At 34.2% G+C, this 25,238-nt stretch overlaps 1 protein-coding gene across 9 annotated transcripts in view; it reads left to right on the plus strand.

Moving 5' to 3' along the window:
* Positions 1–25,238, plus strand: part of QKI (QKI, KH domain containing RNA binding) — a 142,562-nt gene that overhangs the window by 88,111 nt on the left and 29,213 nt on the right. For all 9 annotated transcript variants that reach the window (XR_012075120.1, XR_012075121.1, XM_072966165.1 and 6 more), the window contains one exon: positions 10,364–10,507. Coding sequence is in view for 7 of the 9 variants with exons in the window: in XM_072966165.1 (XP_072822266.1) it covers positions 10,364–10,507 (144 nt within the window). In the remaining 2 variants the exon portion in view is untranslated. The remainder of the gene's footprint in view (positions 1–10,363; positions 10,508–25,238) is intronic.

A 25,238-nucleotide genomic window follows, 5' to 3' on the forward strand; every position in this document is an offset into this window, starting at 1 on the left:
AGTGGGAGAGATGAATTCTGATAAGGGGGGGTGAGTTGGGGAAATACTATGGAAGAAGTAGTATTTGAATTTACCCTTCAATTTCATTAATGTTTTATAAATCTTTTTTTTATTACTTTTTTAGTCTGTTTTGTATAGAACTCATGGAATAATCATGGTTCATTCCTCTTTCTGGGAAACTGTAGTCATCCTCTATGTGTTGTTTCAAATCTAAACCTTATATGGAAGGCAGTTCAATGCTTTGATCAGCTGAGCTCTCCTCCAGTCTACAACCCCAGAGATTACAGGTGGATCTTTATTACACTTCTTTCTCCTAAAAGTTACATTTTAAAATAATTTTGTATTTTATTAAATATGTTTAACATATTTTTATTGACTAAGTTAATAAAAAAGTAAATTTTCTTATGCTAGTACTTTTTATCCCCAAAATACTTTCCAGTTTTTTTCTTAATTATAACTTCTTGTCATGTTTTATTTGCTATTGTTCAATCATCCCTTCTCTATATTCCTACTTATGTCATTTCCTTTAAGCATCTGTCACTGTTTTTAGATAGCAGCCTGTTTAATCCATGGTAACATCAGTTGTGAGATGATAGCTGCTCTAGCTGCTCTTCTCCGTGGTGTACAGGTAGAGCACATTTACCACTTACCTCTGTTTTACAGATGAGGACACTGAGGTTCAGATATTTTGCCTGAGATTAAGCTAGTAAGTGATTAGTAAGTGTAGTATCACAAATTCCTTAGCATATTATCAAATGACTGTTAAAAACATTTTAAAGTAATATTTTTAAACTATTGTTAAACTAATACTCTAAAAATATTGTTCTTTGTTTTGAATGTCTGGTAGAATTTACTTTCTGAATAAATTCCATCAGTAAAAAAGCAGCTTTGTTAACAGTCAGCCATGTGCTGCTGCTCTCTTACTGTTTCCTTTGAACTGTCATACGCAGACCTGGTGATGCTCTTTGCTTGAGACAGCAAGTTACCCTATAGGTGGATTTGTCAAAACAATTACCTTGTTCCTCATTCTAGTTTTGAGTGAAATAATTGTAATCTTTTGGGCTTTTTGTTTTTTAAATATTGCATTGAACCTTTCTTGTCTTCTTGTAAAGTCTAAAGACTTTAAAGGCAGAAGTCTATAATATGAAGTCAGTTTAGCAGAGTGACATTGGATAAGTCAGGTTTCTGCCCATTAATTTGTCTCATTTTCAAATGAGAAATAAGTGTTACAATAATACCTACTTCTAAGGTTTAAAAAGGATTAACTTTATGCATATAAAATGCTGAGTGTAAAGCCCTATGTAGGCTATTTTTTGTTAACAGTATTAGCTGTGACTTTATTTTTGTACCTTACGCTGCGCTGGGGTACACATTGAGTAGTTACGGGGCCCTTAATTGTGGGCAGTAATAAGAGAGAGAAATTGAGCCTGATTGCAGACTTCTTGGAGCTTTTTAGATAGTAATATACATCAGATTTATGTCAAAAAAAAATAATAGAATGGGGATATAGGAAACATTCCATCTCAGAGGACCTGGAAAATTTTTCATTGAGATGGTTTTTGAAATTGAAGTTTTGATGATTTGAGAAAGAAAATGAATATGAGTGGAAATGTTAGCCTTTTTTTTAATCTTCTTTCCTTGTACTGTCAACAAGTATATATTTCAATGTAATATTTTTAAACATCACATTTTAAAACAGATGATTGTTTTTCTATGCCTTTAATAATCTTTTTTTATATCTGCTAGATCCTGTACAAAGCTTTACATAATGGGCAGTGAAAGGTTTCTGTTAATGCTGTGAGAAAGCACTTCATGCTTCCATGGGCAGAAACTACTTCTATATGAGTGATTGTTAGCAAAGGAAACAGCCCCGTTTCCAAAAAAATTTCCCGCCAGTTCTTTATTTATATTCTCAATCTCTATTTTAATTAGACTTTTACCAGCCATTGATCTTTAAACTTTCTGAGAAATAAAATTAGAAATCACTTGATCATTCTTCTCCTTTCATGGGAAACTTTGCGTATATTTAGTTCAACCTCTGGCCTTAACTGTAACATCATCAGGATCATATTTAGCTTCCCAAATAGTCATGTCCAAAGTTGCTTTTGCGTACTGTAAGCAGCGCTCCGATCTAGTGAAAGTTTACTGATTTTGGTCATGATTGGGACAGACCAGTACTACTTGGCCATAACTGGTGATTGATACATAAGTTTAGTTTTGACACACAGTAATTGCAATTAAGTTAGTGGAATTAATTTATGAGAATTGAAATGAGGACTTATGTGGCAGTCTTTTAGTGTTGTATTTGTAAGAGCTAGATGTTTCTTATGAAGAAAAGGTATTGAGAATTGTCCTTTTGTTTTTTGACTTGGAAAATATTTGACGTAAAGCCATAAAACTTCTTTGAATTTAACAAATTTTCATTATGCTAAATTTAATAAGCATTTCTTGAATGCCTGCTGCCTATAAAGACATTCCTAGTTGACGATGATTTCAAGCAAACTGAATATAAAAGTATTCTAATCTATATATATTATTAGAAAATAACTTGCTTTGAAAACATGATTGTTACTGGACTCAAGCTCAAGGTAAAATTTTTTTGAAGTCAACATTATGACTAGATTCAGTCAATGAGCAGTTAAATTACGTGTTATCTACTTTATGTCCTATTTCTTAATGAATGTTGCCTAAACTAAGATTCTACGTACAACTGGAAGAACTTACATGTTAGGCTTTATTACTTGGCTTAAAATGTATGGATTCATAGGTGTGTTATTGGAACCTTGGTTTGCTTAAATATATAGCACTTTAGAATTCCTTTCTAGAAGGTTTTGGCACGTGAACTTTCACATAAAGAGCACAGTAGGGGGAGAAGTCTTGTGCTCTTTTGCCTGACTTCAAATGTATAATTAAAAGAATCTATCAGCAGGGATTGGGGCAATCGGTGTGTTCTGTTGCTTCATGTTATAGAATTACTTTGTTGTTCAAATAGATACTGTAATTAGAGCATAATTTTAAACCTCAGAGGTCGGTGACTTGTTGAAGTTTTTTTGTTTTTAATCAGAAACAAAAACAGTTTTGCAAGTTTTGGAAATTTTTTTTAGTTAATATTTTTACATCACTATATACAGCAAATGAAATGGATAGTGCTTTATTAAAAAGTAATGGTTAGAATATATTTCAGGACAATGATTTTAATTAGCCCTAACTTCATAATAATGTTGGGCTTATGTGTAAGAAATCATTTTTACCAGGTGCTTCCTCTGCTAGCTGTTGATACTGTTCTTCGTGTGACTTAATTAGGATTTTATTGATGAAGAAAGAGCACTTGAGTTAGAATTAGGGGGGAAAAATCAAAAACAAATGTACCAAATAGTCGTAATTAATCGGTTTCTTTATGTGCATCCAAAGTCCCTACCAGCTCTAAAATTCTGTGGGAACAATATATGCCTAAAGTTCCATGCAAAAAATAAAAAAAAATTTAAGGTATAATGGTAAAGTAGAAAAAATTCTGAAGATTCAAGACTTCAGTGTTGTGTTTCTGACTCTTTCACTGATTTATGATACTATTTTAGGAAAATTTACCTAATTTTAAGGCTCTTGTGTAGGTGACGTCATGTGCTGGGGAATTAGTTGTCAAGAGTACAGGCTCTAACTTGCTGCCTGGTAGACCTGCCTGGGCAGCTGTGTCTGCTTTAACCTCCTCATTTCCATGCTGGTTAAGAATAATAGTACAGAGTCGCCTGGCTGTTAGGAAGCTTGAACGAGGTGATGTATTTGTATTGCTTAGCACGGTACACGGCAAGCTTTAAGTGTTTAATAAAAGCTTAGGTGCTGTTGTTAACATCACCATTTTCATTTCTGAATTTATCATCCATCACCTGAGAGACTAAGAGCTAATTGGAATTTGTTATTTCTCTATAGTACATTTGTCAAGAATATAAACCGTAATAAAGTATTATTGGTAATTTGTCTTCTGCTTCAGAATCAGGTATGAATGATATTATAGAGTTGTATTATATGCTACTGAACTTTACTATATAAATAAAGCTATATTGCATTTCCTTGAATGCTCTCTTTGTCATTTCTTCCTCCCTTAAATTAAAAAAGCCAAGATCAGCAGTTTTGAGCTTGGAACTTATTTTTATGTATACAGAGCAATTATTTATATATAATTTGTCTTTGCTGTCATTGTGCTTTGTTTTATTAACTTTAGTCTTACAGTTCTAGAAAGATTGACCTTTGTGTTACTCCATTCTTCTGATACATTGAAACGAGGCAGTATTGAGGTGATAGAGTAAAGGGGACGCACTGGCTTTTGTGGGGTACGAAAATTAGACTTCATGAGCGTCATCCTAGAAAATCTGAGATCATTGACTGAAAGAGAAATAAGAGGGCAAGAATAAAAGACAGGAGTAAAGATTTTCAAATGTAACTTAAATGGGGGTCAAAAAGAAGCAGGCCCAGAAACAGTGATAAATGATCAAGGGAGACTTATCTGGAGGCTTATATAAGGAGAGACAGTAGTAATGAAGACAGCAGAGGACTGTGGGGACAACTGTGGTACATCAGTGTATGATTTGATATTTGATTTTAGTGATACTTCCCAGTAATAAAAAGCTCTGTTGTTCAATTCAGTTAACCTGATAGCTAGATTAAGACAATGCACAGATAGTAAATTACAGAAGGATACTTAAAGCAAAAGATAAATAAAAGTAAATATTAAAGCATTCTGGACATAGGTGATAAATTGCATAAACTTGTGGGTATCAGTATCCATGTTTGTGAATAGACCAATTTATTTACAATATGGAGTGAATATAAGCAAGAAATGGCACCTGGAATTAGCGTGGATTAAAGTGCATGTGTGAACTTAACAGCAGCCTCTGTCAAGGCACGAGGAAGCTTATAATTGCATTTCAGAGATTTTCTGTAAAACTGGTGGTCCTTGCCCTAAAGTTTTAAAAATCCACATTTACTCAGGAAACTCATTCAGGATCAATAATAGCTGAGACATAATTATGGACACGTTTGAGAAAGGAGATAAGTTTGGACGTGGCGGGTTGAGAGTGCTTTGGGGACACTGACATATACATGTCAAGTTGGCAGTTGCATTTGGAGGTCTAGAAATAAGCAGGAAGGACTGTGCTGGAAATGTAAATTTGGGAACACGTGGATGCAGATAACCACATTCTTGTGTATTGCTGAAGATTTGGTGGCACATAAATGAAATGACATTGCGTTGGGTGACTATAAAACAGAAATTATAATAATTTGTAAAAATGAGCTGTTTTTCCACGTCAGTTTCTCAGCTGTCTATTCCTGAAATACTATTTGAAATGTAACTGTAAAAAGACGCTAATGTGTTATCAACCACTGTTTCTGAAAGATACAGATACAGCAAATATGGTATTACTCCATATTACCATCACTCTGTTTTATCATTGCTCTTCTCTGCTTCATTTAAACCTTTTCTTTGTTCCAAATTATTTATTAAGTGAGAAATTTGGGGAGTAGATTCTTTCTGCAGGTATTTTGGGATATAGAAGTAGGCACCCTATAATGTTACTCTTTCTTGTTTATGGCTGAAAGAGAACCTTTATGGATATGAATTGACTTCTCAGTAGCGTTTGCCAATTCCAGATTGCCCTTATTACTGTGTAAGAAACAGAGTACAGGGAGAAATTTTATTTGTATTGAATAATTACTGTGCTCAAAACTCATTGTTGAAGGAATTTATTTAACCGTAGCTTTTCCTGAGTTAGAGCGGACTACAATTTTGTAAATGTGGCTTCTGGATGGAATGATCTTAAAACCTTTTTTAAAATGAAGTTTAATATGCTCATAGATTAAAAAATATGTCATTCTGTAAAGCCTGGTATAGAAAACATCCTCTTCTCTGCTGTCTAACAACCACCACCACCCACAGTCACTTCCTTTTTGTTAAGAGATTCTTCTAGTATTTATTCTCTGTTGCTACATTTGTGCTTACCTTGCCACTGCTTGATTTTTTTGTTTGTTTGTTTTCATCTCACCTTTTCATTGTGGCGAGAACTCACTAGGCGCTTTGGAAGCTCTTATTCTTTAGTTTTGTTTTAAAAGTATATATTATGTCGATGATTTTTCTCCCTTCTGCTTTTTCTTTTTTCTGAGTGAGACATCTGTCATTGAGTTTCTGGACCTCTTGGACTAGTTGTCTAGTTTTTAATACGTTCTCCATCATTTTCCGCCTCTGTCTTTCCTACTACTTGGAGGGAGAATTCCTCCAATTTTTACCTTCAAATCCCTGTATCAGGGTTTTTTGTTTCTAGCAGCATAGTTAAGTTTCAAGAGTTCATTTTATGTTTTGAATTCTTTTATTAATAAGCAGCTTTTACTTGTTTCAAGGATGCAGTATCTTCTCTTAACTCTCTCCTAACTCTCTGAGGATTTTTGAGTTTTTCTTCTCCCTACTCAGTGTTAACTTCCATCAGGTTGTTTTCTGTTGTTGGGCTGGTCAGACTCCCCAGAGAAAGCTCTTATAATCTCTTGCCCGTAGTGTGTGGGCTGGCTGTCCTCATTCTGGGTGTAGACAGAGGGAAAAGGCTCAGTCTTCAGTGTATAAATGGTCCCGTCAGCTGCCGCTCAAAACACAGTCCTAGCAAGTAAAACTCTTTAGGAATAGATTTCTAGTCCTTTGTTAGAAATTAGGGAGTGCTGGAGTCAGCTGTTTGGGGACAGATGTGGAGATGCAGCTGTTCCTTAGTGAGAATGTAGCCAGTCTTCCAGTTCCCCTACCCTTAACTTACTTCCTCTGCTGCCAGATAGCTCCTTGGCCTTCGTGGAGGCTCTCTGTTATAAACTGGTTTCTTCTTGCCTGGGGTCAGCTGAGTCCCTGACTACTTAGCCATCTGCTTTCTAGTTTCTAAGTTGTTTCCTTTTCCATTTTCTTCCTTTATGAGTTAGTTTGTACATTTTAAACTCTACAGTGTTGTGGAAGAATTTTAGGAAAGAGTAAAAGTACACGATCACATTAGTTTCACCATCTTTGTAAGTTTTTGTTCTTTCAAATGTTCTTAAAACCATAAGCAAAACTGTTTTAAAGCAAACGTTAGGACAAGTGTAAGTTTTTTTTTAATTTTTGTATTTTTAACTGGCACTTAAGTTGATGGATTTATTAGGTGTATACATTTGCCAAGGTGTTTTACAGCTCAAAAATGTATTTCTTCAATAAAGCATAATTCAAATTATATTGCAACTTTATTCTTTGTTCCTGTCATGCTAATATCTCTTTTGTTTTTAAATCCTCTGGCTTTTGTCTTCCCTGTGTATAAAAATTTCTGTGGCAGGTCACTTAGGATTTTAGTTTTTCATTCTTAGGCCTTTCTAAAATATTTAGGATTATAAATGTCCTTAAGTTGTCCTTGTGTTAGTATCTGTATGCATTCATGTCACACACACATATGGACACATGCTTTTAGTGTCTTTGTCTACTAATTATAACATCTGTGCCAGTTCTAGGTTGGTTTGATTGATTTTTCTTCTTATATTTTATTTTCCTGATCAGATGCTAGACTGTGTGAGTTTTACCTTGTTGGGTGGATACTTGATATTCCTATAGTTATTCTTGGGTTTCATTCTGGGACATAGTTAAGTTGGAAACAGTTTGATCTTTTTAGGTCTTGTTCTTAAATTATTTAGGCCATACCGAAACAATGCTCAGACTAGGTTTAATTATTTCCCACTACTGAGGCAAGACCTTGTGTACTTGACCCAGTGTCTTCTGGTCTGACTCTGTGTGAGAGCCCCACACTTTTACCTTGAATCCTTTGGCTGGTTCTTTCTGTGATCTCTGGTGTTTCCAGTCACATATGCACTGATCAGTGTTTAGGTGAATAATGGAGTCGACTTTGTGCGTGTCTCCAGAGTTCTCTTTTGTGCAGCTCTTTCCAGTACTCTTTTTGGTAAACTCTAACTGCTTTGGTCTCCTTGGACACTAAGCTTAGTCTTTTCTCAACCCAGAGAGGCAGTCTGGTACCCTCCCCAAGGCTGCGGCCTAGAGATTCTCAAGGCAGGGAGCCAGGGCAGCAGTGGGGCTTACCACGTTGATTTCCCATCCCTTAGCCTCACTGTCCTATCACCTGAGGTCCAGGGGCTTGAGGGCTGTTGTTTCTTGTGTTTGGGCTATTTTTTGGTTGTTTCAGGTGTGAGAGTGAATCTCGTTCAAGTTACTTTGTCTTGGTGAAATGCAGAAGTCCCTTATTTGTATGGATGTAGCAACACTTTTGGATTCATTTAAAAAAAAATAACAGGGAAGTTTTAGATCTGTCTATAAAAAATTGACAATTAAAAATACAGATTTTAGTAAGAAAATATTTTCAACATTTTTGACTTAAAAATCTGGAATTTAAAATTGGTTTTTATTGCCATAGTAGAAGTACATGTACACATTTTGTATTTCACACACAGATAACCCTGAGGTTCCCAGTTTCTTGACTCCTTAAGTCTCCTAGTTTTTCATGATGTCCCCCTAGATGAGAAGAAATACTTAATAGTTTTTCTTATTATTAAATGATTATTTCCAAACAACTTAATCAGTTTATTAAAACAACTTAAATTTTTTAAAAAAAATCTTTTAATTTTATTTCTAAGTAGCCATGTTATTTATTAGTGAACTTGTGTTTCTCTTGAGTACTGTTCCGCTTCTCAAACTTAGGAATCAAGTTGGCCACTGCTACTCTCTTTTCCTGTTTCACACTGATTTTTGCATGGACTTAGCTTTTTACTACAGCAACCACTGAAAACCTAGCATTGCAAAGATATGACATCATTGAAAGGAATGTAGCATGATCTAATATTGATAAAAGTCAAATATTTTGAGCTAGAAGTTTGCATGGTTTCTGACAGACATCGACTATTGCTGTTTCCCTTGAAATTTCAAATACCCCGTGGTCCCCCTATGAGCACATTGTTGTATCTCTGAGTTCACTCCTTAGGAACATGTAGATATGTACATGGCCTACCATAGGTGGATGTGTTCTGTTTCATTTCTCATTTGCTCTCAAAACATTTGGTGCATTTTCACACTAGTGATATTAACAGAAAATAAAGGCAGAAGCTTATACTTAATTTTAGAATTTATTTCTATCCTTGTTGACCAAGTTCCATAGAATTTTTCCTGGCACGACCTCTGCAAACGTGTGTTGTAGTAGAAAGCTGTTTTATTATGCCAGTTTTATTGATTTATACCAGTTTTACTTTCTTTTATTGCAATCTTGCGACTTAGTTAAGTAGAGATCTTTTAAAGATGAAAGTTCAACAACACATTGTTTATCATTTGTATTTTGGTTACAATTTCCAAATCTTACACTGAACCATATGCATGTATTTATACCATTTTTATATTGTTTATAAAGTTATATTCTTATTTTTTAATCTTTAAAATTTTACATTTATAAATATATGTGTATATTATCTCTAACATTTAAAGCAAGAAGCAATTCTGAAATTATTGTATCTTAGGTAAAAGGGAGGTATGGCTAACTCTACTTCTAAACCTACCTGTAGCTTGACAGTGTTTTCAGCGCGAGGATCACTAGGTGATCTGAAGATGTGAAGGAACTGAAACATAGATGTTCTCTATTAAACTAGTATGTATGAGCTGATGTGATTTAAAGAGTGACCTTACAGTTCACTGGTTCTAAACTGAGGCCTGATAGAAATACAGTTAAGACTGTCCTTTCATTTATTTCTTGTGATTATTATTATAATGAAATGGTTCCACAATTACTACTTGAAATACTTAAGGCAAGTGACATTTGTCTTACACAATAATGTCTGTTTGCAAAATGCTTTTTCTAATCTTGATTTCGGCTAGGATTATTAAAAGTAGTTGTAACGGAAATGGAAAGATCTCAGAATTTGAGAATGAAAATGTTGATTCAGTTCCTAAATTGGCAAGTTATTAGCTCTGTGACCTTGACAAATGACTTGCTTAAATTACCTTGATGACCTTCCATTTGCTCAGGTAATATATGGAGATAGTAGTATGCTCTTCATGATAATCTAAGGATAACACTTGTACATAACTGTCTTAGTACGTGAGAGCACTGCAGGAGTTGTGATTGCTTTGCTCAACCTTGTCTTCTTAGCATCTGGCTCCTGCTTACTACAGAGTAGGTGCTCAACAAGTACTTGTTGACTCATCCGTCAGCATCCAGCAGTCTAACAGGCTTTTTGTCCGGAAAAGAATTTAAAAGGTTTATAATGTCATAGCGAAACAGTGCAAGCATAGCTTACATAATTGGCAGAAGGGTATTACTATGAAAGATATACTCTCTCTGAGAAGAAAAATTTGTGATAGTATGCTTTATAAATTTTTTAGGAGGAGCAAAATCGAGGCAAGCCTAATTGGGAGCATCTCAATGAAGATTTACATGTACTGATCACTGTGGAAGACGCTCAAAACAGAGCAGAAATCAAACTGAAGAGAGCCGTTGAGGAAGTGAAGAAATTACTGGTACCTGCAGTAAGTAATAATTTCCAAATCTTAGATTTGGGCCTGACACTTTTTTCAATTTAATTTTAAGTTATAATGTTTATGTTAATAAATAATAGGTTGTTATTTGTTAGCAATTTTATTTAAGCAGAAAACATAAAAATAATTTATAAGTCATTTACTGTAGAAAAATAGACAAACGTAAAAGTTGCTCCAATCCTCAAATGGGAAAGCTTGCTTATTTTCTATGAAGGAAGTGTTGTGAGGGGAGCAAACTCAGCGGCCTACTGTTCAGAAGTATTATTGTCTTTGTGTCACTGTGTTGCAGGGTAAGAATGTAGGTACATCATCAGATAATGAAAGCTCTTTTGTGGAGCAGTTTCTCATTGCAAACAATTAATGAGTTTATGGAAGTCTGTACGAGTTAATATTTATATTGAGTAAGCTATATTAGTGGGAGCACATTATTTGCTATTGGCATTCATATTTAGGGGTGCAGGTAAGAGATGAAAAAGAATTTTGGAGGCTGACATCTCATAAGAGAGGACCCCTGGTACCTAATGCTCTCTTCCCCCTTCCATTCTCTTTTCTCTCCCCTCTTAAACCTGCCCTCCATTTTGTCTTGTCTTCATTTTTACAGACATTTTAGTAGCTTTTAGAAATGACGATTGAATTATTACCAGAGTATTTTTTCAATGAAAAATAAATTACTGTTGATCCTTGAACAACTCAGAGGTTGATCCACATTCAACTTATAGACGGCCCTCCGATCTGTGATTCCTCTACATTCAAGGATTCCACCAACGACAGACCAAGTAGTTTTGTAGTATTTGCTATTGAAAAATATTCATGTATATATGGGCCTGCATGGTTCAAACCCACATTGTCCAAGGGTCAACTGTATTGGCTTTTAAGTTATTATTAAAGTATTTTTATATTAGTAAAAAATAAATGGAAATGCAGACCCTAACTTGCTATTGAAATAACTAGGAATATTGTTAAGTATTCTAACAAAAATTTATTGACATTTACATAAATGAGTATGGCATCTGCTGTTTTTTATTCCCCAGATAGTCTGTTCTGCAAATAAACATTTATCATTTACTTGACAGAATTAGCCCTTTGGAAGAAAAGAATTTTATGTAAATTCTGTTTGATATAGGTATAAACAAACAGGTTAAATATAAGCTGAATCTATATTTATACACTGTTAAACCATATAATCTTCTTCCTTTTTAATTTTCTTTACCCTAATTCAAGCCACAGTAATTTCAGAGCTCCCAGCTGGTGTCTGTACTAGTAGTCTTGGGCACCTCAAACTGCTCTTTGCATTATAGTCTAGTCATACTTTTCCCAGCTTAAAAACCTTTTAGTGGTCCCTCTTACTCTGAGAAAGGAATACAGAATTCCTTAACATGGCCTTGCAAGTTTCTTCATGATTTGCCGTGGCTTACCTTTCAGGCTTCATTTTTCACTGTCCCCCATACCTAAAGTACATACACATGTAGACACACATTCCATACCATACTTCCAGATTGAGTCATTCTGTATTTATTTGAATTTCCTCGATCTTCTCACCTCTGGGCTTTTATAATTCATTCAAGAAATGCTTATTACATACTTTTCCTATGTCAGCTGTTGAAAATACAGAGAATAAATAAAGCTGAGCAACAAAGTGCTTCCATCATGAAGCTTACCCTCTGGTTGAGGGGAGGGGCAAGTTAGATTACTAATGATAAACAAAAAACAGACAAAAGCTGTATTAATTTGTAATAAAGTGATGTGAAGGAAAACAAAGCAGGATAAGGGACTAGAGAACCTTGGATTAGGAAAGTACCTCTGAGATTATGATGTCTGAAGGAAAAAAATACCTGATTGAAATGTGGTGCAGTCATTTGGATATTCAAGGAGCTCTCTAAGCAAAGAGAATAGAAAGTGCAGTGACTCTGAGACATATTTCAGGTGGTTCAAGGAGATCCAGTGAGGAACTTAGTAGGCAGGTGGAAGAGTGCTGGAAAGTCAAGTTAGTGTGGGAAGGAGGAGATGTCAATTTACAGAAGCCTGTGACCATGTTAAGGACATTGATCTTAGTGGGAGATGGAAAGTTATTGGAGGAATTTGAGTAGAGGAGCAACATGGTGTAATTTATGTTTCAGAAGATCATTCTGAATAAAGGATAGACTTTGAGGACAATGGTGAAGGCAAAGATGCCAGTGTGCGAGCATTTGTAGTTCAGGTAAGAGATGAGAGTAATTGGGACTAGTTTCGAAGTATGAGTAGTAGTCTGATTATGGATTTATTCTGAATGTAAAGCTGGCAGGAATTTTGATGGATTAGCTATTGATTTTAAGGTTTTTTACCCTGAGCAATTGGAGTTCTCTTCTGTTTATGCTGTTGGAGGCACAAGTCAAGAAAATGGGTTTAGAAGTGTAAAACTTGAAATACCAAATGTTGACTCGGCATTTGGTTATGAACAATCAGGTAAGGTGAGAAAGTGGGGCTAGAATATGTCGATTTTGGAGTCGTCATCTTGTCAAAAGCTTTAAGGCCATGGGACTGGATGATATCATCTAGACATTGGGTAAAGATATAGAAGACGTGGTCTGAGACTGAGCCCCAGGTACTCCACCAAATAAGAGGTCAGGAAGGAAGAGGAGGATCCAGCAAGGTGACCAAGGAAAGGAGCTACTAAGGTTGTAGAAAAACCAAGAGTGTGGAGTCTGGAAAGCCAAGAGAATGTTTGTTGCTGAAGATGGTTCAGTTAAAATAAGAATGGACAGTTAACCATTGGATTTGGCAAGTAGTGGTCATTGGTGACCTTGCGAAAGGTTTTTTTGGATGGTGGGTTTAAGAAAATGGGACAAGGGGAAAAGGAGTTGAAAAATTTTCCCCTAAGATTTCATTATTTATGTAAATGCTCCTTTCAGTACTCTTGGCCTCTCAGCTGTTTTTTTGCTTCACCTTCAGTTCTTACCCTCTGCTCCGTATCAGCCTCCCACTCCATGGTGATGCCTTGGCCTTCTGAGGGCGCCTCTAAATACACAGCAGCAGAGTGTCCAGCAGTGGACAGTGCTCTTCAGTGAGAGATGTTGCATTAATTTGGCAAGCAGAGTTAATTAACTTGTGCATATATACTTCTAGAATAAATCTCTTTAAGTAGAGTTACTAGGTTAAAGGGTAAGTGCATTTTAAGTTTCAGTTACTTCACTCATATTAAAATTTCTAAGTTGCCTTCCAGAAAATTTGTACCAGTTTACAGTCCTGCCAGTGTTGTGGTGAAAATGCCTGGTTTCTCAACACAGTCACAAACCCCTCTGAGTATTACCAGTTTTTAATCTTTGATTTTCTAATAGTTTCTTAAAGTAGCCTTTCAGTCACAAATATGTGAAGAAAATAATTCTCATGGTTCTTAAAACTATTTAAATTAGGTTAATTTTTATATTAAGGAAAATTTTTTAAACAAAAACTATTTTTATCTTTATGTTCACATCTTTAACAGGTACACAATCCCTAGTTACACGTCATTTCTGTGGGAAATGTGATTTGGTTTACATCATCATTTACAGAATGAATTTGTAGCTGAAGTGTGGAATTATCTTCATATTATTTCAGTGTAAATGTCTGTTCCCTAACCGTGTATAAATAGGTTCTTTTTTGGAAGGATGTAGAAAGAGACTTGTGCGTATTTTAATGTGTTTGTGCCCAGTATGTTTAATGTTACATAGCAAAAGATCTAGACCTGGCTTGAGGGACCTGGGGTTGGGGAGGGGAGAGTGGTAGACTTTGTGCTTGATTTAAAATTTCATAATTAAATATAATAAATATTCCAGTTTATAGCTTACATCTATAGGTTTTTAAGGTTAATAAATCTGGGTAAAGATTGTACTTGTACTCTATATGACACGATTCTAATTTGTTTTGTTGTTAGTAATTGTGATGATTTGAAAGTGTTTCAATTTCTATAACCACACGTAACTAAATGTTTGGAGTTCAAATCATTAAATTCAAATTGGGGTTTCAGAACAGCCTTATGAAGTAGGTTCTTTTTTCCGGCAAGCACATGGACTCAGAGAAACCTTAGCATTATTAGAGCAATTAGTAATTATTTTTTTCAGAAAGTTGTTCAGTATTCTAATTTCATTACAGAGGTAATAAAGGGTTTTGAGATGATCACCATTCATTGGTAGAATCATAATATTTTACCTAACAAACTCATTTACTCGGGATAGTGCCATTTTTATTTCAAATGTTTCTTTAATTTTAATAATCTGTTTATTTTCATCTCTTTTGTTTCTTATATCACAAAATAAACCATGCATAACTAGGTAAGAGTTATTTCTCTAGTTACATGTAGTGTTTTTGTCTGGCAAGTCTAAATCTGTTACCATCAAATATCTACTAAAAATAATCCTTTTCATCATAAGTACAATTAATCAGTTACTTAAATCTCATTTCCATAAACCTGAACTATATACTTCCTTCAGATTCCTGCGGTCTTCAGTATACTGTCCTAATTACAATGTGACATTTTGTGAAAATTAAATCATACTCACCCATAGAAAAGAACTAGTGAGCGGTGTCCTGATTCTGCTCATCTTTGAGGAGTTAAGTCATCCTTGGCAGAAATCACTGCTGGCTTAACTCTACCTCCAAAGTATTCTTGAGCACATAAATTCATGTTGACCTAGTCGAAATAATCTTGTTTCACTTTTAGTCTTACTCCATTCAGTTCATTCTCTCATAAGTTAGTAAGAGTGATTTTTTTTAATGTAAATCATATTAAAGATTATCAGTGATTTGCCATTTCACTCCTTGGACAGTGGGGTGACAAGTGAGTTATCTGCCTTGAAACTCTTTGTTATATACCAAAGAAGTGGCTCTTAATTGTAAACAAAGTAGAGGTAGTCGTGAAGAAAAGTATTTTAAAGTCAGAAGGAAAATATTTATGAAATAATTAATTTTAGGAGTTTAGATAGCTTCATGTAACTATCTTTAAGTAAAGATAACTTTACTGTAAAGTAAAATTTCACCTGTGTTATATGTATTTGTTCTCTCCAACTTGTCTTATAAATGGGAAGAATTTTGAAGTACTAGGATGCAGTGTAAGAAAATGAGTGAAAAAAATTTATTCCTCCTAAAATGATTATGATGAAATCCTCAGAGTGACTGATAGAATTTTACTAATTATGTAGGTAGAACATTGGGCAAAGGTTGTATAAGAAGAAACAATGGTGTCAAGATTTGATACAGTGATAGCCTTCTTATTTTAAGTGCACCCTATGAGGAAATCAGCATTACTTGGAATTACCAGGAATCTGTGATTCTGCTTTTGTGGTTTCTGATTTTATGTAACTGCTTTGTTCTGAAAATTAATTGGGTAGAACAACTGTATCGCTTTTATGATTCTGACAGTTTTACATTGTAGAGTATTTACTAATTTTAGCTAAATATTTAAGACAGGATATGTTGATCATTTTTGTTTGCTAGTAGGCCATCTTGGAAAGTGGTTCTGTTTGCTTTTTGACACATTTGTTTCTTTAATTAAACTTATGCAATGCAGTTACTAATTTAATGTAACCCTGTAATAAATTATTATTTTGTAATTAGACAAATGGCAGTTACCAGTTTTTATATATCTAAACCTTATAGGCTTTTAGATACGTTTGTTGAACTTGTTTATTATTATAATTAGAAGACTTTCTTCAGATGACATTTTAATGCTTGTTCTTATTCACATCATAATTGTCACACTTTCTGTGAGCCTTTCAAAATAAACTGGGCTGTTAAATTTCTTGGCTGAACTCCTTATAGTCTTAGCTTAACATTTACCTAACGTGCTTACACGTATACAGAGTTCTGTGAAATAATGATTTTTTATCTTTATATATTACTATTCAAGTCACTTTAACATAGATTGGATCCTTGCAGAGAGCTTGTGTATTAATTTATTCATTTTCTAATTTTGTCATCACATGCTTTCATTTTCTTTATTCTTGCTGCACTGATGTAATATGCTATAAATTTACATTTCTTTTTGCCTTTTATAACACAGTATCTAAACCTACTTTTAATTAATTTGGTCTTAATATCCTCATGTACATATTAGGACAATTGATCAGTTATTATACAGGGCCTTGTTGACTATTTTAAGGACTTTGGCTTTTGGTCTAGGATGGGTGAAACCATTGGAGTGCTTAAGGACAGGGGAATGACATGATCTGATTAATATTCTATAAATAAGGGTTACTGGCCTTCTCTGTTTAAAGCAGAATAAAGAACATAAGAGTGAAAGAAAGGAAGCTTCTGTAGGAGTCTGTAAATTATGGCCCATGGGTCAAATCCAATCTTTCACCTGTGTTTGAATAGCCTATGAGCTGAGAATAGTCTTTATATTTTTTAATGACTGGGGAAAAATTGGAAGAATAATATTTGAAAAAGAAAATTTCATGAAATGTCAAAATTATACGAAATTCAAATTTTATTGTCTGTTAACAAGTTTTATTGAAACACAGCCATGCTTATGGTTATTTATTTACATATTACCTGTGGCTGCTTCTACGCTTCAGTGATGAGTTGAGTAACTGCCACAGAGACCATATGCCCAGAAAAGCCATTTATTGTCTGGCCCATTACAGAAGAACTTTACCGATTGCTGGACTGTTGCATTAATTCAGAGGAGAGGTAATGGTAGGTTGGGCCAGTGCTGCCATAGTGGCAAGGCATGGTCTGACTCTGAGCATATTTAAATGAAACTGGCAGGTTTGGGTAATGGATTTTCTATGGAATGTTAGAAAGCAAGATGTCAAGGATGACACCAAGATTTTTAGCGTGAGCAGCTGAAAGGATATAATTGCTATTACTTTGATGAAGAAAATGTTAGCAGGAACAGATTTTGAAGAGATTATTAGTAACCCAGTTTTAGATCTAGTAAGTTTGAGATGCCTGTTAGCTATCCAAGTGTAGCTATTCTAGTATTCTGTTCAGATTAACAAAGACTTATTCCAGGTTGACTGTATTTTAGCACAGTAGGGGTGCAGAAAACTATTTAAAGCAGGATGTTTAATATTTAGGGCAGCAGCATTTCCCTAACTGTATTCCATTAGATACTTTTCATAGGTATTCAGGGTAATGGAAGCCTTTAATATACTATTGAGTATTGTGAACCTCTTGTAGAAACCATTTCCAAATTCAGTTGACCATCAAATTTTTGTTTCTCAGTATATTCACATCTAGTGTTGTAGAGATACCTGTTTGAGAAATAATCCAGAGACTTATGAGTCTGATTTAAATACATATGAGCTGTTTTTTTCTTTTTCAATGGTGAAGAATAGTCATTTGAAGACATGAAGAAAAAACTCTTGAGGAATTTCTTTTTTTTTTTACACATATAATAAAAACTCATTCATTAAAATGAACAATTGAACAAATGTACAGTTTGTCATTTGACAACTGTATACACTTAAAACCACTACCACAGTCAAATTACCATCACCCCAGAAAGTTTCTCTCTTACCCTTTTGCCATCAGTTAACCATTTGCCCATACCTCCAGGGATTGGGGTTAATTTTGCCTTTTTTTTCCTGTTGTGGTCTCGAAACTTAATTTTTACCCTCAGCTTTATTGGTTAATAATGATTGATGGATAAAAATTGTTTGTGTTTAGATTGTTACAGTGTGCTTTTTTTGAGGTGTACAGTGTGATGATTTGATACACATATACATTGTGAAATGATTATCACAGTCGTTAAACATATTCATCACCTCACATACTTTTTTGTGTGTTTAAGTGAGAATGCTTAAGATCTCTCTTAGCAAATTTCAGGAGTGCACTACAGTGTTATTAACTGTAATCACCATGCTGTACATTATTTCCCCAGAACTTACTCATCTTATAGCTGAGAGTTTGTACCCTTTGATGAACATCTCCCCATTTCCCCTGCCCCACCCCATCCCCTGGCAACCACCTTTCTACTCTCTGGTTGCATGAGTTCACCTTTTTTAGATCAGTGTGCCTTTTCTAGATTTCATATAAAATGAAAAATTTTGTGCCATGCAGCATGGCTTTTTTTTTTTTTTTGAGGTTCATCCATGCTGTTGCATGATGCATCAGTGGGTTGTTCCTTTTTGCTGATCATTATTGAATATATATGCCACAGTTTGTTTATTCTTTCACCTTTTGTAGGTATACTTTTTATTTCTCTGAATACAAATGATGTGGAGCATACCTCCATGTGCTTCTTGAGAATTCATCTACCTTTGATGAAGTATCTAAATCTTTTTATCTTTTTTTATTGGCTTGTCTTCTTTTTTACTGTTAAGGTGGTTCTTTATATATATTGGGAATAAATCCTTTATCGAACAAATATTTTAATCCATGGCTTGCCTTTGTCTTGTGTTTTTGTAGGAAGGCTTTTAATTACAAATTCAATTTCTTTCATAAATATAAAACTTCTTAGATTTTTTTCTTTCTTGTTTTTGTATTTTTTGAGGAATTTGTCCTTGTCATCTAAGTTGTTAAAATTTTTGTCATTAAGTTGCTGATAAGATTCATAGGATCTTTAGTAATGTCCTTGCTTTCATTTATTATGTTAGTAATTTGTGACTTCTTTTTTCCTTGACCAATCTAGCTCTAGAGCTTTATTCATTTTATTGATTTTTTTAATGGGGTAAGTACCAGCTTTTGGTTTTGTTGATTTTTCTCTGTTTGTTCCTTTTCTATTTCACTGATTTCTGCTTTTATCCTTTCTTTGTACTTTACTTGGGTTTAATTTTATTTTCACACTTATTAAAGGTGGAAGACTAGTGACTTAAGACCTTTCTTTTCTACTTTTGAGACATTTGTTTTATAGATAAAAATTTCTCTCTGAATAATGCTTTAACTGCATCTCGAACATAATATATTGTATTTTTATTACCATTCACTTCAAAATATTTTAATTTTTTTCATGATTTCTTCTTTGACTAATGGATTATTTCCAAATGTTTCCAAATATTTGGAACTTTTTAAATTCCATCATATTGTCTATTTTGGTGACCATCCCATTTACACTTAAAAAGACACATATTTTGCAGTAGTTGGGTATATGTTTCATAAATATCATTTAGGTGAACGTGGTTGAAAACAGTCAGGTCTGTCCTTATCCATTTTTTTCCCCTGTTTTTGTTAATTATTGAAAGAGTTGTGTGAAAATCTCCATTCATTCATTGTAGTAATATGCATAGTAGTGTGTTCTCCTTGATGGCACTGAAATGGCAATCTAATTTGATATTCACATATGTGTATCTGTGTATATATAGCTTACATACCCTATATGAACAGAGTTTTGCATCATTAAAAAAAATTCACTCTTTGTTTTATATAATGGCAACTTTCCCCTTGTTTTAATTTTGAAGTCTTTGCCCCCACCCCCAGGGCCAATTATTTTATGTATAATACTTTCTATAGAGATAGTACAAGCAGTATATAGGTGGCAGTCAGTGTTATAGAAGATGTTATACAGGTTCACAGTGGACCGGGGTACTTAGGGAAGAAGACTTCACGTAGGTAGATGAGACTTGAGCTAGAACTTCAAGAGACAGAGTTCCCAGAGACAAAGGAGATGAGTATATATGCATTTTAGAGGTAGGGAGTTGTGTATTTCAAGTCATTAAAAGTGGTAACAGGTGCAGTAGAGTTGCACAAGTTATGTATGGTCAGGGACGGTCACTTTAACTCAGAACTTTTACTTCCTCATTTGTAAAATTGGGTTATTGTTGCTTACTTGCCTTAGAAGGACTTTATAAAGGTAAAAGTTATTATTTTAGTTATATGGAAGTACAAGACACATTCCCTCTTTTCTTTTTTTTTTTTTAATGTTATATGGATTGATTACCTCAACTGCATCATTAGCCATGTCAGTTAGAAGCTCATTCCTAGTCACAGGAGGCACCACACCAAAAGAAAGTAGTTCTGTTCCCTAGCTCCAGAATATACCCTAATTGCAAGTCCATGATCTCATCAATGTAAGTTTTTGTTTAGAGTGGCATAATAAATAAGAAAATTGTGAACCATCGAATATTACTAAAAATAACATGTATAAAAGTTTCTCCACGCCCCCCCCACCACACACAAACATAGGCACATTCTCCCCCCACCACGTACACACACACCCACACTCACTATGGGAGTGCATCTGCCATCTCAAGGATCAGATACTATGCCTCTTTTAATTGTTTTTCATTCCAGTTACTTGAAAAATAATGAATAATACTATCTTTTAATCATTAATTAGCTAAGATCTTTTCTCATCTTCTCTAAAGGGAAGTAGGGGAATATTGTTGCTATGAAGACTGACTGGGAAAGTAAAGGTGAGGGATGTATGCCCAGATCTCCTCTTGGTCACTCTTGCCTTCCTCATTCCGATTTTCCTTGCTTTCAGTAGGAGTAGAGATAACAGAGTTCTGTTGGGAGCTGGGATACTAGATTGGGAAGACTGAGCCAGCTGAGCCGCACTAGCCTGAGGTAGAGAAGTTAAGTGATTGCAGTCCGTTGAAGTTAACATTGTCTCCTAATTTAAGATCAGCCTTGGTACACAAGATGCCACCAGTCCCAGATAATTCATAAAGTGCTCGTTTTACTTTTTTGCTTTATGGTGGGTATAAGCTTGTCCTTTTTTTCCTCTTTCTCTTCAAGTTTGCTTATAGGTATTTGAGAACTTGACCGTGAATCAGTTTTGAATATATAGCTGTTCTCTTTATGAAAGCATTTATACACGTAGAGCTCAGTAGTATTAAACCAAATAATTGGCCTAATGGATTCTAACAGATTTCCAGCTGAGGATTTTGAAATTTAAAGTTGTTGCCAGTTATTTTAAGACATTATTACAAAATTCAAAAAAGATTATCGAAAGTAATTTAAATTCAGTTAAAAAAACTACGTTTGTCAATGTCATCATAATTTGGGAGAGTAGTAGAAAGAGAAAGATCCATCAAAAAATTTTTTTATTGTTTCCTTTCCATATTTCCCAAGGATTGTCTTCTGTCTAATACCACAGCCATCTGACTCATAGATAACTGTGTATTAATTATTAACCTGAAGATACATGAAAAGAGTTCAAGAGTAGGCCAGGAAGAGAGGTAATGACTCTGGAGATAGAGTAGTCTTATCTTAGAGTTTTTAGCTGGATTGTTAATGATGGCCCTGCATTTAGTTCTTGACCAAAGGATCGGTAACTGAAATCTCTGGTATCCTTAGCCTCCTTTTCATTTTATTGGGAAAGAAGGTAAGGTATTCAAAGATATATTAAAAGACGTCTAGCTGTAATGCACTTGCCCCTTGATAGAGCTGTAATTAGAGAGAGCATCTCTCTCATGTAAAGGGGGTGTTGCTGCTGTTTTCTGCTTTGCACAACCATTTTAATCTGAATGGGAAATCTGTCTAGAGACCCAGAGTACAGCAGTTAGCAGTCTCTTCAGAGTGTCAGAGCAGAATTACCATTGTAATGGTTTAGCTGCTGGATAAAAGGTTTGAATTAGGTCTTCCTGTCTGCCAAACTAAATGAGTTGCCATGGGAATTTTTAAATGTGAAAGGCGTTTACACAAAGCAATTTGGCGGGTTTGAATAAACTCATAAATTACAGGTTTGAAAGGAGCCAGTCCTTGCTTCCGCTCATATAGGCAGGACTGTGTAGAAGGCTGATGGCGTCTTAAATTCTTATTGAGAATGAGCTGATCCATGCTCCCATGCAGACAATCCGCTTACTAAGGCTTGTCTTTTCACTAAATACAGTACAGTAAGCACATTTAAGGAAAGATATTTTGTTCCAGATTTCTGGAGGAAAAAAAGTCACAACTCTAGACATAAATTTGCTTTATTGAATTTTACATATATCTTCAAATAATGTTATTAATGTGATTGTTTTGTTTTAATAAACATTAACCTAATATTGACCTTAATTTTGCTCAGTGCGTATAACACACATCTTTACATTTACTTGTCCTATTTGTCTCACAAAGGTGAACATTTAAAGCTTTTCGGAAAATAAATAAGGTGCACTTACTCGTAAACTGGATTATTCAAGTTGCATGTAAATACTTTCAGAGAGAGCTTGGCTTTCCCTTGTCTGTCAGAAGTACTGGGTTGTAGTGTAACAATTTTTTAGTGAGAAAGTGTTGCCTTAAATGCCTAAGGTGATGAACATTACTCATGGCTCTATAACCTCTCTTGTCCTCAAGATATCAGTAATAATATTAGTTCCCACATTGGTGTTTTATATCTGCCCTCCAGAAAACTCAGTGAAATTTAAGTATTTAAAATTTTGAGACTGTAAAATATTCTCACTCAATAAATAAAGTCTTTGGGGAAGTCTATTGACATTTTCAAACCCCTCGGTTACAGTTTCATAAGGAAAGTGAAAAATTGATTGTTGCTAACCTTGGCGGCCTAAAAATGTACATGCATCTTTCAGAAATGTTTCACAAGAAGATGCAGGTATACATCTGATGCAGGTATGTGGAATGATTGTTTAATTCAGATGAGAAAGTATAAAATAATTATTTTAAAAGTACATTAAATATACTTTTATGTATTCATCTTTACTATTTACAGTATAATTATATATCAAAGTAGTAGTCAGATTAAAATCTAAGATTATTGTTGAACCTTAATAAATTAATAAAACTAGACACAATGACAGGTAAGACTTTTAAAAATCTCATTTAAATTTATAATACAAAGACCATCAGAGAACTCCTTAACAGATCTCTACAACTCCTAGCATCAAAATGGCATAACATGTCACATGCTACATGTAAGGTACTCTGATGGGAATGGATGTGTACTGCTTGGTAAATATGAGGAGACAGAAAAGTACTTGTAAAAATTGGAATATGCTGATTAATTTTTCTCACAAAGTGGGATGATACTAAATACGATTTAATTGGATTCTTCATCAGTGTCTTTTTATACCCACTCCGCACTGTAGCTGTGTTGTTTATTCTGCATTGGTGCAGCGACAGGAGCATTGTTTCAGCTAGATTTTTCCCAAATAATTAAAAGCACTGTATCTTTGGATAGATAGCAGTCCATACTGACAGGTTTAATTAAGAAGTGTGACAAAGGTGTAGGTTTTAACAGTCACTGTCAAACCAAAATTTTATAAATCACTGAGCAGCTGTGTGAGGTCTCTTTACTCTCTTGTCCAGCCGTAATGTTACCTGGCAGTGGGTCCAGCTTTTGAAAACCAATAGAGGGCCTTTTCTCCATACTTGAAGCTTCAATTCTGTGAGTTCCTTGGTGATAATAATAAAGTATGTCTTGTCTGTGGTAACTGTGAACGAACTCTCACAAATACAGACTGTGAAAAACATCCGCCTTTTCATTTTTATAAAGATTCATTGAGGGGTGTAGCTTTTCTAAGTCTAAAACTTTGTTGGGATTGACAGAAAAGTTTCAATAGCTTGTAACTAAATCTGAGGTATTGCAAATATAAAACAACAGATTCTGGGTGTAGAATAATAGGGCAATGTGTGTTTATTCCTGAGAAATATTTTTGCAGTTTATATAGGAAGTCCTTCCATTTTAATCTCATATTCCATGCATCCCTCAGAATTTCCATGTTGAATGCATCATGTAACATTTTATACTTGCTTATACCTGTTTATTCTTGAATATTAGTGTTTCTATTCCATAATTAAATATGCTTCTCCCTGGCTGGGATAACACATTTTAGTTTTTTCTCTGTCTATTGAATGTATGATATTCTACACAGATACTCTAGAATTAATTCAAAATATAAATATTTTTATTAAAGATTTTAAATTATTTAATAGAAAAATAGGTGAGTGAATTCTCAGTGTATCTTCTTTAGTTCAATTATTTTCATACCTCCCTTTAATTTGTTTGCATGCCCTTCTGATGGTTGGTAAGTAGCACCATGTTCCTTATATATAGGTGAAGCACTTGTGATACATACACTTTATATTAATGCACATTGAAATTGAATTGACAAAAAAGTTAAGAAAACCAAATGCTCCTCATTTAACTTGTTCTTATTTTTTGATCCTTATGTTTAATTTTTCTTAACAACATTTCAAATGTTTTAATCTTACGGCATTTATAAGTAAAATTCAGATAACTACCATTGTGTGATTTTAGTGGTATATTAATGATTCAGATGAGTGTTTTAATATTGTTTCAGGTAAACTTATTTGGTACCTCATCTTATGGTTTGATTTTTCTTCTGTATTTTTGATAACTGAATTTTGAAAATCTAATTTCAAAAGTGACACTCATTAATAACAAGACTTCTCCTTTATGAGAATTATTCTGAAACCTGTGTTACAGAATTGTATAAGTAGATGTGTTTTATTTTTTATTCTTTTAACCTTTAATGCCTTTGTTGGAAAAAAATCTTAAATGCATCAGTCCAATATAAATTGAATTGTTCTTAAAGTGATGCCATTAAACTGGCATGGCATCAATATTTTTGCTAAACCTCTTTGTAGAATGTAGTATCTCTAAGCAAGTTAGACGATTCATGAATTCGCTTACTTTATGATATTTTATAAATTCTATGAATGATGGCAGTATGCTCTGTTTAAATAAAATACTTCAGTTACTGAATTTAGCATCTGTGGAATTATACTTGTAGAGATTAAAAGACTCACTTAGAGACTGTCAAAAGCAATTCACTTCACAAAGTTTTATTGAGAAACTTTTATTTTACCAGGCCAGAAACCAAGATGTCAGTACCTAGAAAGATTTAGATTTAATAATATAAAT

Source organism: Vicugna pacos, chromosome 8 (genome assembly GCF_048564905.1).
Source record: "Vicugna pacos chromosome 8, VicPac4, whole genome shotgun sequence".
Taxonomy (NCBI): Eukaryota; Metazoa; Chordata; class Mammalia; order Artiodactyla; family Camelidae; genus Vicugna; species Vicugna pacos.